The sequence below is a fragment of the Caretta caretta genome, chromosome 18 (genome assembly GCF_965140235.1).
Source record: "Caretta caretta isolate rCarCar2 chromosome 18, rCarCar1.hap1, whole genome shotgun sequence".
Lineage (NCBI taxonomy): Eukaryota > Metazoa > Chordata > Testudines > Cheloniidae > Caretta > Caretta caretta.
Window position 1 is genome coordinate 5982256 of NC_134223.1, and position 17641 is coordinate 5999896.

Consider the following 17641-nt stretch of genomic DNA (forward strand, 5'->3'; position numbering starts at 1 on the left):
AACGAGAGAAGGGGAGTTCCCAGGAAAGCAGGAGAGCCAGGTGACTAAGAAGTGTCACCAGGTGCACTAGTCCTGATCAGATTTTGTTTCCCAAAAGCCAGTGTGACAATGATGTCCTTAGTTAAGGACACAGAGATACCAAAGGGCTGCATAGACAGGAGATGGGACACAACACTCAGGAGAAACTTTGCTTCCTCCATCCCTGTGAGCTCTTGATGCATCCACATGCTTAGCCTAAGCAGTACTGGCCTGTACGGATGGCCTATCCTTCAAATACTGGAAATGCCTTTGTTGGAGGCCATGCTCAGAAATATCTCCCTTTATTTCTGACTCTTCTTGGGATGCCTTTCAGGAATCAGCAAGAACCAGGGGCTCCAACATGCTGTCAGCGTGTAGGTGGTCATCCCCAACCATTTGCAGAGTGTTGGCTCAAATTTTCCAGCAAGGGTGTGCACTGGATCTATTCAGTTCCGCTTCCAGATTTATCCTTTCTCTCACCCCAAAGGACCCTCAGGAGAGTGGGGAAATGCAGTCAGCTCTTTCACCTCCTGCAGATGTGATAGAAAGGGGACAAAGTTGGTACTCTCCTTCCCAGTTAAAAAGCAATCCAAGGGCACAGGGCACTGCTCAATTGAGAGTGTCTCCTTAGGTAGAAGAGGTCCCAGAATGCTTCAGTCGGCAACCTAATAAATACCAGAAATCTCATTTATGAGCCAAGGTATATTGGATGTCACACACTAATGCTTTCCTGATGTGATCCAAAACATCCTGAGATAATTACAGCAATACTTCATAATGGGAAACCCAAATTCCTTCTGAAGTAGCACAATCAGCTTGAAATCTACATAATAGTTTTTAGTGAAAAGTATTTTCAGTGTGATTGGCCCGAGTCCCCTGTGACAATTGTGGTTTTGCAATCACACTTTCCTTAGTTTTCAAAAATGGTTTTCACCCCTTATTGCTGCGTGAAAGACCCACACAAGCAGAGGCTGATGCCTAAACAGGAGAAGCAGTGAAGGTGCTGTCACATGCACAAAGCAAACAGGAGGAAAGCAGACAGTACATGTTTTTTCTCCAGTTTCTTGGGTGCTGTTTGTACGAGTAGTAGTTTTGTGTGTAACAAGCAGGTAAACACGTTCAGATGAGTATTCACTTCATTGTGCCCCCTTTCACTCTTGCAGCACCACTGTGACATCACGAGTGCACTTAATACTATTCTCTGTAGCTTGCTCATTCCCCCAAATGACTGGGAGGCCCAGTGTGCAGGACTGCATCTTGCAAATGGAGCGCACTGTTCAAAAATTGGATAATCCATTACAAATTATGTAGCACTTCTGAAGCACTGACAGTGTTAACACTGTACAAGTCACAAAATACAGACCCCTCCTGCCCTGAAGAGCTTATAATCAATGTACTTTGGGTGTATGTACAGGAGAAATGTACCCTGTTTCGTTTGATAACACTAAGCCCTGATCCTATAGGAATAGCACCACTGGGTTCAGTCATAGGCGTGGAGCGTTAGTTTGGTTTAAATTATTCGATTTTATCATGTACTACTGAACATGCTGTAATAATGCTGTAAAGATAATGGAATCAGGAGACCTCACTAAAGCAGCTACTATCAAACCTTTGCTGAGAAATGGGGCAGATACTGCCCTTTATTTATGGTTTCATAGCATTCAAGGCCAGAAAGGACCATTAGGTCCTCCAGTCTTACCTGTATATTATAGGCTATTAAATTTAATCTGATATCTCTATAAAACCCAAGGACTTTAGTTAGCTCTCCTGTGGACTATAAATTTTTAGTCTTTGTGCCACAGGGCACAGGCAGAGGACAGGGGAGGCCCAGGTGCCACCAATGCCCAAGGCAGGAATCTGGGGAGAAGAGCAGATGTTTAAATGACCTCTGTGCCTACGGGTAGGCAACATGTCTTTTGCCAGTCCACAGTCACCATGGGCAACAAGCATAAAAAGACGGATTCTTTAAACCTAGCATGGGAACCGAGTGAAACACCGTGATCCCTGGAGTGGGAAATCCAGGCCATCCCAGCACAGGGTAGAGAGTGGGGCTGGGAACACCCAGCATCACAGAGGTAGCATGTGACTAGAGCCTGTCTGATGGTAATGCAGCATTGCAGTCGGCATACGCATGACAGAACTTGCATTCATTGGAGGAGGGATTAAAATACCCCCACATGAGTACCCACTTTCTCTCCTGTCCTACCCCAAATTCTGTGTTTAAATTCCTCAATCTTCTCTCCTTAAACCCAATCCTTCCCTCCCTGCATTCTCCCAAGTCAGCCTACTTCCTCCCTTCAGGCCATCCCGGTGCCTGCACCCTGGTTCTTCCCTTGGCCCATTGCTGTCATGCAATTCTGGTTGAAACTGACCGTCTTTCACCCTGCCTGCTGCAGGTTCCTAGCTCAAGCTTTTGGTGGGAAACTGGCAGCAGAGAAGTGAGTTACGTTGCATTATCCACTTTAGACAGAGCCTTAGATGTGGCCAGTTTCCCAGCCTCATCTGCTTGGGAACTAAACCGCTGCCAAAGGGCTAGCTGGCTGGCTGATCTTTGGGGCAGAAGTGGCTAGAGGTGCTTTGTGACTCTGCCCCTTGCTGAGAATTCTTGAGACTGAGCTTTCCTGCTGTGGCTGTTGCATGGAAAGATCCTGTAGCCAGAACCAGTGCACGGCTGAGGGAATGTTGCTGATGTGTGAACCCTGCCCCGTTCACAGGTGCTTCTGGGATTCACTAGCCCTTTTAAAGCCATAATTGGGTTTAACAAGAAGGAAGTGGAGTATCTGTTGTGCAGAGGGGAGAGGGGCTGTGGGAATTGTCATGCTCCCTGGATGGTCTGTGACCTGTTCTCTTCTCTAGCCAAATGCAATGTTATGGGCTGTGGGCCATACAGCTTTCGTGCACTTTCTTGCACCCCAAACCCTGCTTTTCCTCCAGCATTTATAATGGTGTTAAATATAGAAAAATGTTTTTAATTTATAGGGGGGGTCCGCACTCAGAGGCTTGCTGTGTGAAAGGGGTCACCAGGACAAACGTTGGAGCGCTGCTGCTCTAGTGGGTGTAATATCAGCAGGCTGCAGGGCGGAGAGAGGCTGTGGGCTCGGGGTAGGTGTGAGGGGTATCTTCTGTTCTACTCGGGTACTTGGACCACGCTCACACCAGAGTAGCCGAGTTCCTTCCATTCATGAATTCAGTGACATGACTGACAGCTGTCTCCTGCCCACTTTGGAGCATGCAGGGGTTAGAAAGCCCCAGGATTCCAAGCTAGAGTTCTGGGCAGCAAAGGACCCAGAAACAGCTGGAGGCCACTAGACCCACAGGAAACCAGCGTGGAGGGGGTAAAGGGAAGAAGGAGGCCTGGTCTATACTGTGAATTTTGCCAATAGTTATATTGGCCAATTTCTAGCATACACGTGATTTTGCTGCTCTAACTTATACCAGTTCCCTGAATGAAATAAACTACACTGGTAAAAGGATTTTTAAACCGGTATAATTGCATCTGCACTAGGACTGTTGTGGCTATAAAAACATCATAAAAAAAAATCCCCTGCCCCCTTAACTTACCTTACTATCGGGGAGAGACAAGGTGGGTGAGGTGATATTTTATTGAACCCACGGCTGTTGGTGAGACAGACAAGCCTCCAACTTCTCTCTCTCACCACAAGAAGTGGGTCCAATAAAAGATTTTTACCCCACCCACCCTGTCTCTCTAACCTCTTGAGAGGGACAGCTCCACAACTCTGCCAGTGACAAGAGTTTGTTTAAAGGCTGTTCCAAAGACTAGATTTGCTCAAAGCCTGTTTGGGGCTTTCCCCTGGGTCTGTGCCTGATCAAAGAGGAAGTTAAAGGTGTTTTGTTTGTTGAAACCCAGCAGACAAGCGGGGTTGGGATTTGGTTTCTCCTTAGAAAACAGAAGAAACCTGAGACTTTGACCCTGATTACACAGGCAGCCGAAGACTTGGCTCCCTGAACACAGAGGCTCAGTGATTTGTGATTTAACTCACACCCAAGGGAAAAAAGAACCTGATTCAAGATAATCCATATAAAGGAATTTGGAGAAATTGCAATTTGGTGCTATGGTTCAGCTGGGAGTTGGGGGGGGGGTGTGGATAATGGAGGAAGCCAGCACTATGGAGAAGTTTACATTTGCATCAGGATTAAAATTCCTTTGTATCCCATGTGAAGATTGAATTTATCCTCTAAATTAGATACAGAAGGACTGCAAGGGCCATCTGAATTTTCTATGTATTTTTTTAAATGTAAAATCTTGGCTTTGCTTTTTTAAAAACCCTCCTCTTTGAAACTTCGGCTGGTGTCCTAGCTCGCTGGGTTCAAGAATGGCTGGCCCAAGATAGCCACGCACATGTCTGTCCTAGGCCAGAGTTAGGCCCATGCATCACTTAAACCCACTGCATAGGCCTCACGCTGGCCCCCTTCTGCCATGCTGTGGATTAGGATTGTGATCCAGCAATGCAAGGCTCTGCTCCTACCATCATCTTATCCTCTGCTGAACTAGCTTTGACTCCTGACCTGGTTTGACCCCATGAGCTGCTCCCAGAATGTGTCCTCTTACATGTGCTGTCCTGGGCTGTGCACTATTCCACATGTTGTCTTACAAGGAGGGTGTGTGGTAACCGGAGGGTGCAAGCCCTGCTCAATGAATAGCTGTGGATATAAAGAGCTTTGAGATCCTTGTTTAAAATGTGCCAGGTTGAGGCCAGGCAAGGTCCCCTTTATCTCAAGCCCCTTTCTCCAGCATGCTGTTTCTCTTGCTCAGCAGAGTGGGATTCCCCTGGTACGATTCTGGTGAAGTGTCAGCTCCTAGATGGGCCTTGGAGACACCTGTCTCTCCAACAGGGTCATTGGCTTTTCCCTGCTTTCAGGGACAGCACGGCCATGATCGGACCCCCAGAATCCCTTGACAGACCCCGTCAGAGATGATTGCGCTAAGCTGCTGCAAAGCAGCAATGGGTCCCTGAGCATTAGCTCACCCTGGGCTTTGCTGCTAATCAGCCTCTTCCTTGTTCCAGCTGCTGGATCTTTCCAGTGAAAGAACTGGGAAGAATCTTCTCGGGCCTCGGTGCCAGCAGGAGTTCATTAGGGTGCCCTTTGAAAAGGGGGAGGAGGTGCTTGTGAAAATCCAGGTCAGCGGGCGACGGGTGAGTCTTACAGCTATCGAAGTAGCAGCCAAGAGCTGCAGTTGTGGACCAGGACCCACTTGGGCTAGGCTCTGCGTTGCCCCAGAACAGAGAGAGGTCCTGCCCCAAGGAGCTGCAGGTGGCAGCAGTGCAGGGGCCTGCTGGAGCAGGGTAAATTTCACCCAGCAAGATGGAAAAAGCCCTTCCATTACATCAGCCAACCCCTCGCACCTTGCAGGAGGGTGCACCATGGCTCACCCGACCTGCTGCCAGTCAGAACGTAGCTCGCAGCCCCTGGGATTTGCTCTCCCTACACAGCACGACAGTAATGCCCTGGGCAGCGATCCCAGGGCTGGTTTTGGTCAGTTTTACACTGGAATTAAATAGAAATTTGTATTTCAGTTCTTGTGGGCGTCGTCAACCTTCCATCGAGCTTGAAATGGTCCACTTGGCCGGAGAGCTCCCATAAAATCCACTGAGCTGCCGGTCTTGGTTCCTGGGTGACCCCCCTCACGGCTGTATTTAAATGCCTAGGAATATCAGCGCATCCCTTAGAGAACAGGATTGGCCAGTCCAGTAGCTCCTCTGATCTGCCTTGTGGATATTGGTTTAGTGAGAATCATTCCGAAACCAGTGCCCTGTGCAGCTGCTCTTTGGAGTGCTTGGGCCATTGTTTCCCCTAGCCCTGCCTGCATGTGATCGTGCAGTAGGGTCCAACTGCAATTTATGTGTGAGAGCGAGAGCCCCCAGCCAGTACTGTGAACAGCACAATCCCTAGGTGCCTTGGACTTGTTCTGTAAAAAAGCATGGCTAATCTACTTAGGCTGCAAAATGTATATCCCACAAATACCAGCTGGTTCCGCTGCGGGGAGGGGAGCGTCTCTCAGCTACAGGGCTCTAAAGAGATTTGTTCATAGTGCTGAGACATGATCTGTCTGGAAAGCTGCCCCCCCCACACCCTATAGACAGAAGATCAAAGGCTTAATTCACACAGTTGCTTGATACGTCTTCCTAGCCGCCCTAACGGGGTTGTTTGTGTCAGCTTTTTAAAATAGCTTGAACGATGAGGGATTTTACTGGGGCTGGATTAAAGTTGCTTCTCTGATAGTTCCCAATCCCAGCAATGCAGCCACCCTCCTACCCGGGCAGCGAAGTGCCCAGTGCCAGCTCTGGGCAGAGTCCATGTGACCTGACTCAGTGAGGTGGGGCTGGGCTGGGAGCTACTTGTGAAAAGATACGTGGGGGGTGGCGCATCTTTACCATGTTAACAAAAAAATAAAATCCTCACTCGTTTCTGCTAGAATGAAGACGGTTGAGTTAATGCTGAGGGACTTAAGGCCCTAGAGCAGCTGAGTGGGGGGCTCTGTGTGGCAGCGTCCCGGTGCAGGGTCTTCGGAGAACTTTTGAACAACGGCTGAGTTGCCAGCGTGTCTGTAGCAGGGCTGTTAGCTGGCTCAAGAGGGTTGCCACTTGTCTGGTTTTTCACCCAGGTTTTGGCTCATGTGTCTGGGGGCAGAGCCGGAATGGAGAGAGGCCAAGAGCTGGGGGGTGCTACAGTCCTGGCCGGGGCTGGGCTCTCAGCCCCCTGCCTTCCCCATGGCCCCAACCAAGCTCTTTCTCAGTCCCCCGATCCTGGCCAGGGCCCCGTGGAGGTGTCTTACCTTAGCCCTGCAGGGGAGGGAAGCCGAATGGTGCAGTCAGTGGTTAGGGTCCTCGGTAGCAACCCCCATGTGCAGCGCTCTGCTCAGCTTGTGTGTTCCTGGACACATCCCTGCCCTGCCTCCTCTGCGCACTGAGAGGTGCGCGGGCCAGAGCCAACAGCAGCCGTAGCCCACTGGAGCCCCGTGCAGCAGAGCAGCCCACCCATGTGAGCCAGGCCCCACAGGGTACAATCCTACAGGCCACGTTTGCCTCAACACCTTCCCTCCCATGCCCCTGCAGCCAGGGCCCAGCGCCTTAATGGCGGGTTGCACCCTAGCACCTACCTCCCCCCCAAATCTCCAATTGACCTTTGCAGCACTGTTACCTCTGCTGCCAAACAGTGGAACCCCCCTCCCCAGGTCATGGCAGACAAGGCCCCTGCCTGCTTCAGTCCGTCCTACAAAGCCTACAAAGCCCCCCTGCTGATCTTGGACTAGAGCCCCCTGTACAGCTCGGTGCAGGTAACCACAGGCGTGTCCCTGAGGGCTGCTCTCTTCTCTGCGCCCCGTCCCCATGAGCGCCTGGACCACAGCCAGCCCCCTGCTCCCACAGCCTTATCTCCAGTAATAGACCTGGCTTTGCTCCCGCACCCAGATTTGCGGTTGTAGCATCAGGTTCCTGCAATTTAGCCCCTCTCTGAGGTTGGACCCAGCAGTGGGATTGCATGTGCTGTACTGCAGCCTACTGGACAGACAGGGAACTGCAGGCACTGACTGCCTGATTTGCTTGCAGAGACGAGCTGGCAGGTTGGGGATTGGCACCTTGGCCACAGGCAGGTCAGTTGTTTGGTGCAAACTGCTCCCTGCCAACACCACTCGCGGGGGCAGGTGACAGGCCAGACCTGCAAGGCTGAAATGCTGAGAGCCGCCAACCCAGCTTTGCCCACCCGTGATACTGAGCCTCCTACACTAGCTGACCGACTCAGTGGCATCAAGCTAGGTGGGGGATGGGAAACTACTAAGGAGCCAGGGTCACACTTCGCCCTTGGTGTCTGTGCTTACTGGCCCTTGCACAGCCTTAGGGGACTCTGGGCTCCTGTAGGTGCCAGACAATGGCCCCATTACTCATGCACACGTTGTGCTGTGCCTGAGAGCAGGGGCCACATCCATGGCCCAGGGTCCCATTCTGCACTGTACAGGGCGCGTCCCTGTGCCTGTCGGGGCCCCTTTGGGAGGAGTGGTGCATTGGGAACATACGTTGCTGCTAATGCATCTCCCTCTAGCTGCCAGGGCCAGCGGTTGAGTTTGTGCAGAAACCCTCCCAGCCAGACACATGCCCTTGCTGTGCAGTGTTGAAGCTGGGGCTGGCAGGGCCCCGCCCGTGAAATCCCCATCACTGGAGCAGTTTGCCAGGGTGCTGATTGGGCAGAACCCCTTGGAGAGCAGGTAGGTATCAAGTGTGGTTGGTGGGCCTGGAGTAGGGGGAGCTGGTTTCCTACTGGGGGAAGGTGCTGGCTCGATGGGCCTGCAGCATGAAACTCCACAGCCCAGGTGGAGGCAGTGAACTGCCAGTGCCCACCTTGGGGAAGCAAAGGGCAGCTGGAGAGGAGGCCAAGCTGCAGGGCCCAATCTCACCTGGGCCCCCTGTGCTGAGACAGCTCCCCCTGGAGCAGGTTTCAGAACCTGCAATACCCAGGGTGACACAGCCCAGCACAAGGGAGACAGCACAGGCCTCCCTATAGCTCCGGAGCGAGATCACTGCAGTCGCTCCCAAACTAAGTTGTTTTATAACAACGTCCTTCCCCTTCCTGGGCTCTCAGACAGGTCGCTCTTCCCCCTGTACCTCGCCTTAGCTGCTGAGTCCTTGAACAAGTGTCACTGGCCAGAGCGAATGCACCTGCACAGGGAGGGGGCCAGCTGAGCAGCTGGTTCCCCCTTTCGCCTCTCCACTGTTTCTCATTCCATGAATTAGCTCAGCCCCCCCCATTTAACTGCCTTGTGATCAGCCCGCCCTGCCCTGCCCGAGGCCCAGTTTGTAGGGCCAGTGACCCACAGGTACAAATCACTGGAGGGTTTTAAGAACAGGAAAGCAAACCCCAGTCAGGGATGGGCTAGATCAGTGGTTCTCAACCCACAGCCTGCAGGTGGCCCAATCAGCACACAGCTGTGGCCCATGTGACATCCTCAGGGCCATATAAATAGTATATATATTGTGTGGATGCGGCCCACATAATACACAGAGGGTTGTATGTGTGGCCCACAATGGTAAAGATGTTGAGAACCACTGGTCTAGAGGATACTTGTCCCGCAGCAGTGCAAGGGCTGGACTAGATGGCCTATCGAGGTCCCTCCCAGCCCCACATTTCTATGATTCTAAGGCGCAGCAGCAGGGGCTCCCCTAGACGGCCCTTCGATCCGGATGGGCCTGAAACTGGCTCCATGGGAGGTGTCACGACACCGAATGAGCTTGTGGGCAGCAGATGGGGATGAAGTTTTGTCTGGCCAGCGTCTTCTTGGGCTGTGCAAGCTTCTCTCAGCCCAGCTATGCTGCAGTGAAGCTGGGTCAACTCTAGCCACCCGAGCAGAGAGCTTTTTCTACAGTTCTCACCCTACAATCCCCCTTTGTTGGGCCAGAAACACCCAGTAACATCCGGCAGTCTCAGGAGGGTAGCACAGCCCCTGGCCACAGCACATGGCTCAGCCCCGGGCCACGGGCTTTGCCCGAGGCTGGAAGCAGAAGTGTAGCTCTGCAGCTGGCCCTAAGTGCTCGGGGAGGTTTGAGTGCAAAAGGCAGAAAGCAGAGACAGCACCAATCGGCCGGGGAGGGGGGTCGGTTTTAAATAGGATTTAGAAAATAAGGGATTTATTTTTCTCTAGATATTACACAACTTAGTGCGGATTCTCTCATTACAGAAATACATTTTTTACATCATTCCATGGATCTGTCTTTAAATAACTGGTCAGGACGTGACCAGCAGCTGACTCGGCAGCGCCCCCATGTGCGCTCCTGCTTCTTTTTCAGACCATTAGTAGCCAAATGCTGTAGCATGATCGGTCTCCTCTCCTGGTCCCCACTCCTGGGGGCGTCCTGACTGGCCCGGTGCTGCTGATTCACTCTGCAGGGTTCTGGCACTCCTCAGCCATGGGGGTCTGCACCTCCGCCCCATCACGGGCTCGGAAGAGCAGCTCCCCTGACTGAATCACTTGCTCAGCCTGCCACGTGGTGGCGGCTCCGTACTGCTGGTAAAAGTCCGTGTCTGCCTGGAACATCACCAGGGCCTGCGCCGTGTGGATCCGCACGTGCTGGGCCAGGCTGTTGGCATCCAGGAACTTCTCCCCACACGAGTCGCAGGCGTAGAGGATCTGGGTGTTGGGGTCTGTAACGAAGGGGGGAAGTGACTCACCCAAAGGCCGTGCAGACGGACAGATGCCCTGGGAGCTAGGGCTGGGACCCTGCCCCTGCTCACAAACAGCATGACCCTCTCACGAAGAAATCCACCCACCGGGGGAACAGTCCCCATCCAGGGAGTGCAGGAGGGACCCAAAGGGCTGAGTTCTTTACACACTAGCCCGGCCATAGCCCTGGAAATCTCCAGGGAACCACCCTGCCCGGTCCCCAGGGGATGGGCTAAACAGTTAGCAGGGATGGAAGGACTGAGGAGAGTGTTCAAATCCAGCCAACCAGAGGCCAGGGTTCCCCACGAGCCCTTGACAGCAGGAGTGCTGCATTGCTTGCCCCCCCCTACCCCGCAACTGTTAAAAACACTGTGAGGATCCCGTGCAGCCCAAGGTGTTGCCCAGCCTCCATCACCATCAAGCCTAGACTCCAAGGGCAGAAGGCGCCAACTTGCTCTGCTCTGGACCCCATCCCCATGGGCCCAGCAGACAGGAGAGTGGAGAACCCTGAGTCTTCTGATCCTTTAACGGCCCGTGTGGGGCTCTGTGTCACCCCAGATCTGCAAACAGCTGCCTTCACTTTGCTGAGCTCAGCGGGGAAATAACTGCAGCTGCCTCCTGGTGCGAGCGGGGCCAGCAGAGAGGGGCTGGAGACATGAGGCGCAGGCAGAAGGATGTTGCAGAGGGATCAGGCATCTCTGTGCTGGAGCATTAAGCCCTGCATCAGTGAGAACGGCTGCAACGCCAAGCTGCGAGGACCTGCTCCGAGAACAAAGGGAGCCCTGCAAACTCCTGCAGTGAGTCAGCCCAGAGGCTCCCGGCCAGCGTGGGGAGGGTGCATTGACGGACGCTCCCCAAACGTATGGGCTGCTCCTAGAACGCCACTAGACCACTGGAGTTCAGTATCTCCTCTCTGGGACTGAAGCAGGTCCCAGGTTTGCTCCCCTTGGAACAATCGGTATGTGGCCGGGAAATGCCCCCTATAGGCTCAGGAGTGGGGAGCCCCCATGTGCACAGACTGGCGTCTCCCCTCTCCCAGAACGCAGCCCTTCAGCTGCTCCTCACCTGCTTCCTGCACCTGCTTCACCGCCTTGGTTATCTCTGCCTTAAGTGCTTCGGTCTCGTCTGCCGTCACGGCGGCTGTCACGGGGACCACTGCAGTTTGAGGAGGGGAGAAGGAGGGTGATTTGGCTTGAATGAACCTCGGTGCTCAGCCACCCCCTTCTCCAGCCAGGCTGCCGGCTGATCTAGCTCAAGAGCCCACGTGGGGCCCACAGGTACAGTCCAGTCCCTGCCAGTCCAGTCCCCTGTTCCATGCAGGTGCTGGCGGAAGGGGACAGCTCCACCGGCCTAGAGAGCAGGGGCAGCTGGTTCAGCAGCAGGGCGGGTGTCCCGCCCCATGCCAACGAGCATGGAGCCAGCCCTAGGAGCAAGAGCGGCACTCCCTCGGCAGGCGGTTCTGACTTTGGCTGCTGCTGAGCCTGCCAACAGGTGGGCAGTTAGTGCCAATGCGGGGGGTGAATTGGTCAAAGGACCTATAGGGCAGCCGAGCTGTGTTCAGATGGTAACGACCCCCAGCCATGCTCCACAGCGCAGCAGACTTGAGCCAGAGACCGAGAAGGGGAAGGGCCCTGGGATCCCAGGTTGAGGCGAGATCCTCGGAGAGCCGTAGCCAGGTTTCCCTTTGGTGCAGCAGGCCCCTCCCGCCCCACACCCAGTGCAGGGAGGGTGGCTCCTGCTCTGCTAACAGTGCAGGGAGACTCCCAGGCTCACCTGTCAGCTGCGTGACCGCCGTGGCTGCCAGCGCCTCCGTGGCCAAGGTGACCATGTCGTCTGAGGCCACGGTGACGATATTGACCTCGTCGCCTTCCTCCGGCTCCAGGATCTTGATGCCGGCCTTGCCCTGGTGCACGGTTTTCACGTGGGAGCGCAGGTTATCCACGCGGTTGAAGCCGCGGCCACACTTGTCGCAGAGGAATGGCTTCTCTCCTGCACGGAACCAAGCCCCGGCCTGGGTTAACTCTGCAGGGAAACGCTACAGGAGGGGGGAACGGAGATGGCTCAGGGGCAGGGCCAGGGGGTCGGTCACAGCCTGTTGGATGGACGCCCAGGTCGTTTCAAGAGCACAGAATAATCAAGACCCCAAACATGGGTGAGGAACAGGACTGCCGGGATCCCCCTCGCCACCCTCTCCCAACCCAGCGTGTGCCTGGCTCTGACCCATGGTATCTCCCCATGGCTGTGCAGGGGCAGATCTGCTAATGAGTGGGACATGATTCTTTTCCAGTCGGGTCGCAAGCAGGTGCCCAGCAAGAAGGGCCTTCTCCCCATGGGTTTTCCAGGTTGCGGGGCCCAGCAGTTTCCAGGTGGGTGAAGAAGCTGTGTCTGCCGGAAGGGGGAGGTGGGACCCACCGGTGTGGATGATGATGTGCTTGGAGAGGTCGCCCACATTCACAAAGGCCTTGTTGCACACGTTGCATTTGTGCGGTCGGATGTTGTCGTGGTGACGGATGTGGTTGGCCAGCTGACTGGACTGGACGAACCTAGTGGGGAGGAAGGGGGAGGCCATTAGTGGGGAGCCGAGGGAGCTGGGTGCAGTCCTAGGACCCCAGCACAGAGATCAGTCTGACGCATGGGCCTCCCCTGAAAGCAGAGAGAAGGCCTGGTTCAGAGCCTACAGCCTCTTCACTGAGCTGACCCAGTGCAGCCTGCAACGGCTGGGAGCATGCGGCAGGTGGGCACCTTGTGCCCCCAGGTTCCCATCGCCAGCCCTGCCCCTTTAAACCGGAAAGAGACGGGATAAGCTCACATGCTCGGCTCCCATCAAATGGCCCCCGAATGCGGAGCCCCATCGTAACAATCCCCAGCCCTGGACAGAGAATCATTCTGACAACATGCAGTCAAGCATAGGCCAGGCCAAGAAATGGCAAAATCACACCCCCCCACCCCGCACTTTGTCCAGTGCCAAGTGGCGCATGTCCTGGCACAAGCAGAGATGGGCCTGGACTGTGCTCTGAAGGTTAGTCCCTCGGAGCTAAGAGCCCCACTGAGAACCCTTCGCCTGCGTCCCCTGCCATGTGCAGCCCAACCCCGCAGCTGATCTCAGGACCAAGGGGTACCAGCGAGGCTGAGAGGAGACCAGCTCCCAGAGAACCAGGGCCCAACCATAGAGCTCTGATCTCTCCCACTGCGGGCACCCCCTGGGAATGGAAGCAGTCCCTTGGCACCAGGCTGGCAGACCCCTCCCATCCTCAGCTGGGCACAACAACCCTTGTGCTTCACTGGCGATTCCCCAGACTAGTCTGGCGCTCACCCCGCTCCTCCCCAGGACCATAAGGGAAAGAAAGCGCCAAACCAACGAAAGCAACTGTTCCTCTGCCAGGCCGGAGCTAGATCCTGTGCAGCGGGCGAGGTGCCCAGGCTGCAGGAGCACACGTGGGTAGCAGGGGATCCCCACGGGGCGGCAAGAATTGAGCCCCATTGCTGTATTTGCTGGGCTAAGATCCAGGGCTGCCTGGGAGGGAGGCAGGGCCCAGCCAGGAGCCTGGGAAGGGGGGCGGGGCCTCACCTCTTGCCGCAGCGCTCACACACGTAGGGTTTCTCTCCGGTGTGCTGGCGCACGTGGGCGATGAGGGAGCTGGCCTGCGTGAAGGCCTTGCCACAGATCAGGCACTGGCAGGGCTTCTCGCCTGGGGAGAGACGGGGAGAGCTCACACAGCTCAGCAGCCAGACGCAGCAGCCCCCAACCCCACCCATGCCTACGGCCAGTGGGGTGCCACCCCATCCAGCTGCCTCACACATGGCCATAGGGGCAGCGGTCTAGAGATCCTGGGGGCTCTGCTGCTTCAGGCCTTTCCCAAGCTGGTGGAAAGAGGCAGCTCACTTGACCCCTAGGGGCCTGAAATGAAGAGCTCTGGGATGGATGGACATGGGCGCTTCACACGTGCTTGGGAGGCCCAAAGGGACACATGAGCCGCTCCGAGGAGCCGACTCTCATTCAGACATGGCACAACATAAGAATAGCCAGACTGGGTCAAACCCAAGGTCCATCTAGCCCAGTGTCCTGTCTACCGACAGTGGCCAAGGCCAGGTGCCCCAGAGGGAATGAACAGAACAGATAATCATCAAGTGATCCATCCCCTGTCACCCATTCCCAGCTTCTGGCAAAAAGAGCCTAGGGGCATCTCTGCCCATCCTGGTTAATAGCCATTGATGGACCTATCCTCCATGAACTTATCTAGTGCTTTTTTGAACCCTGTTATAGTCTTGGCCTTCACAACATCCTCTGGCAATGAGTTCAACAGATCGACTGTGCGTTGTGTGAAACAATACTTCCTTTTGTCTGTTTTAAACCTGCTGTCTCTTAATTTCATTGGGTGACCCCTACTTCTTGTGTTATGAGAGTGGGTAAATAACACTTCCTGATTCGCTTTTTCCACTCCAGTCATGATTTTATAGGCCTCAATCAACTCCCCCCTTAGTCCTCTCTTGTCCAAGCTGAAAATTCCCCGTCTTTTTACTCTCCCCTCACACGGAAGCTGTTCCACACCCTGAATCATTTCTGTTGCCCTTCTCAGAACCTTTTCCAATTCTAATATCTCTGTTTGGAGATCTACACGCAGTATTCCAGATGCGGGCATGCTATGGATTTATACAGAGGCAATATGATATTTTTTGTCTTATTATCTATCCCTTTCCTAATGTTTCCTAATAATCTGTTTGCTTTTTTGACGGCCGCTGCACAGTGAGTGGATGTTTTCGGAAACTATCCACGATGACTCCAAGATCTCTTTCCTGAGTGGGAACAGCTAATTCAGACTCCATCATTTTATATGTATGGTTGGGATGATGTTTTCCAATGTGCATTACTTTGCATTTATCAACACTGAATTTAATCTGCCATTTTGTCACTCAGTTTTGTGAGATCCCTTTGTAACTCCTCGCAGTCTGCTCTGGACTTAATTATCTGGAGTCATTTTAACGAGCTAAAGGAATGGGCCAGTGTATGGCAGGAGGGGTATAAAGAGGAGACCATGTCTCAGACCAGGCCCTCGGCATGTCTGTCACAACAGCACTGTTCCGTTGCTCATCAGCAGTGTGTCATTACTACGGTCACACTGAGCACATCGGCTTCTTATGCCACTTGCTTGACCCCGGGCAGCCACCAGTCTGTGCTCTGGTGAGTTACAGCCTGGCTGGGCAGGTCGGCTCTACGCTCTCCCAAATAGAGCTCTGGCACCAAAATGGGGTGAGTGTCAGAGACCCCAAGAATCCACCAGAGACTTCGCTTTTGCTGTTGATTTTACACAGAGAGCGCCCAGATACTGCGATGATGGGCAGCAGACCAGGTCTCCGAAGGACCCAGGCCTGGTTGTCCCACTACACTGGGGTACGCCGAGTACATACATATGCTCTGGAATCCCGGGAGGGGGTAGCACAGGCCCCTGGGCGTGGGGCGGGAGGGGGAGTGTTCTGAAGGGCTGGAAACACACAGCTGTTGTGTTTGTGCACACAGGAGACCCCACTGTGTGTTGCACAACAGACACGCGAAACCAAAGCCTCTTGGCAGCTACTGCTGGCACTTGGCAGAGGTCAGAGAGGAACGTGGCCCTGCAAAGTCAGCCCGGCCCCAGTCCTGCTTCTTGCTTTGCTTCCCACCAGCCCCTGCTGTCTCATCGGCAGAGCTGGAGCTGAGTCTAGGCCCCGGAGCAAGAGGATGGGGGTCTCGGGGCCTGGTCTCTCGCTGGCCCAGGCTGGGGTTCCCTACCTGTGTGAATGCGAACGTGCCGCTGCAGGGCCCCAGGGTCTGCAAACTGCCTCTGGCAATGCACACACACGTACGGCTTCTCTCCACTGTGGATCCGCAGGTGCCTCTTCAAGTTCCCTTGGAGGACCAGACAAGAGGGAGTCAGTAGCCCAGAGGGCTCTGTGTGCATGAGTGCTCCCCCCACCCCCTCCAGACTGGCTCGCTCGGTATGTGCTCAGCCGGTGAGAAATCCTCTTGCTCCACGCCCACAGGCCCAGCTAGCACCCGGCACCAAACGAGAGCGGGCACTTTCCATGGCCTCATGCCTCCTTAGCTTTCCATTTCTGCTGAGGCCACAGGGATGGGTATTGTTCATAGAATCATAGAATATCAGGGTTGGAAGGAACCTCAGGAGGTCATCTAGTCCAATCCCCTGCTCAAAGCAGGACCGATCCCCGAGTAAATCATCCCAGCCAGGGCTTTGTTCAGTTACTGAGTGCAACATTCGGGGAGGCCCCGGGATTTCTAGCCTGTTTCACAAATACACACTGGCTAGTGTGCTCTCAGCCATACGCAATGCAGCAGGAAGCGAGGGATCCATGTTATGCCATGAGGGGTGCTTTGCGTTGGCAAACAGCAATCCAGGGCGGCAGAAATGGCTCAGATCAAGAAGTGACTCCCACTGCCTGACCCTAGCAGTGGCTTTAGAGGATTTTAGATTTAACTCCCCCACTGTATTAAATGCTAATGGGCAGCGTTGTCAGCTCTCAGGTTGGCAGCACAGGTCTCGCCATATTTGGTGTTCTTCTTAAAGCCCCAGCTCCTGGAGTCAGGTGATTACACAAGAATCTCAGCTTCCATTTTAAAAACCAGAAATTTTCTAGCCTTCATGGCTACAGAGAAAAGCCTGGAGCTCTGACCCCTAAAGGCTCAGATACCTGAGGGCAAACCACCACCACAATTTCATTATTTATTTCTGTTTAAATCACGCATGTCTTAAGCCCAACTCATGATCTTTTGGGGCCTGACTCATGATCCTTGAAGTCTTGGGGCTGATGATAGTGAATAGGTTACCAGCTGTCCCTCTGCCACCTTACAAGGGAGCTAGGCTTGCTTCTAGCAGTGCCAGAAGTTCCTTTTGCTAACCTAAGCAGTGCTTTCTTTCCAAGCAGGGGGTGCCCCTGGGAAATCTTGACCTCAGGGATGCTGCGCCCATGCTGAGTATCTGGTGTCTCACTGAGTGTCTCTGAGGTCTGGTGTCTCACTGAAGAGTAGCTCACCCCACCCCTAATGCTTCTTCCCAAGCCAGCCTAAGCATGCAAAGCCACGGCCTCTACTCTAGGTGGCGCTGTCTGCAAATGCCAGGAGACAGCCAAGCGTGAACACGCTTGTACCCAGCCACCTGTGCCCCATATGGTACCTGACGTGGTGAACTGCTTGCCGCATTCCCGGCACTTCAGTGGCCCGTCCGCGATGTGAATCTTCAAGTGCGCCTTTAAATTCCCCACCTGCAGGAAGACAAAACAGCTCCTTTGAGCCTTGCTGCCCTGTGGGAACAGAGGGATTGCTGTGGGCAGCCCTGTGTACATTAGAAGCACGTAGGTGGGCAGCATTTAGGGTTGCCAACTTTCTAATCACACAAAACCGAGCACCCTTTCCCCCTGCCCTGCCCCTTCCCAGAGGCCCTGCCCTTGCCCCACCCTTTC

At 54.2% G+C, this 17641-nt stretch overlaps 1 protein-coding gene across 2 annotated transcripts in view; it reads right to left on the reverse strand.

The window, feature by feature from the left end:
• Positions 1–9639: 9639 nt before the first annotated feature.
• ZBTB17 (zinc finger and BTB domain containing 17) overlaps positions 9640–17641 on the reverse strand; it is a 37990-nt gene continuing 29988 nt past the window's right edge. The window contains exons 9-15 of one of the 2 annotated variants that reach the window (XM_048825333.2): positions 17356–17443; positions 15957–16073; positions 13758–13878; positions 12602–12732; positions 11963–12178; positions 11255–11344; positions 9640–10170 (exon numbers count right to left, since the gene is read on the reverse strand). In XM_048825333.2, the coding sequence (XP_048681290.1) occupies positions 9905–10170; positions 11255–11344; positions 11963–12178; positions 12602–12732; positions 13758–13878; positions 15957–16073; positions 17356–17443 (1029 nt within the window). In that variant the 3' untranslated portion in view covers positions 9640–9904. Of the gene's footprint in view, positions 10171–11254; positions 11345–11962; positions 12225–12601; positions 12733–13757; positions 13879–15956; positions 16074–17355; positions 17444–17641 lie in introns of those variants that run through there. The other variant, XM_075120997.1, reaches the window with a different exon arrangement.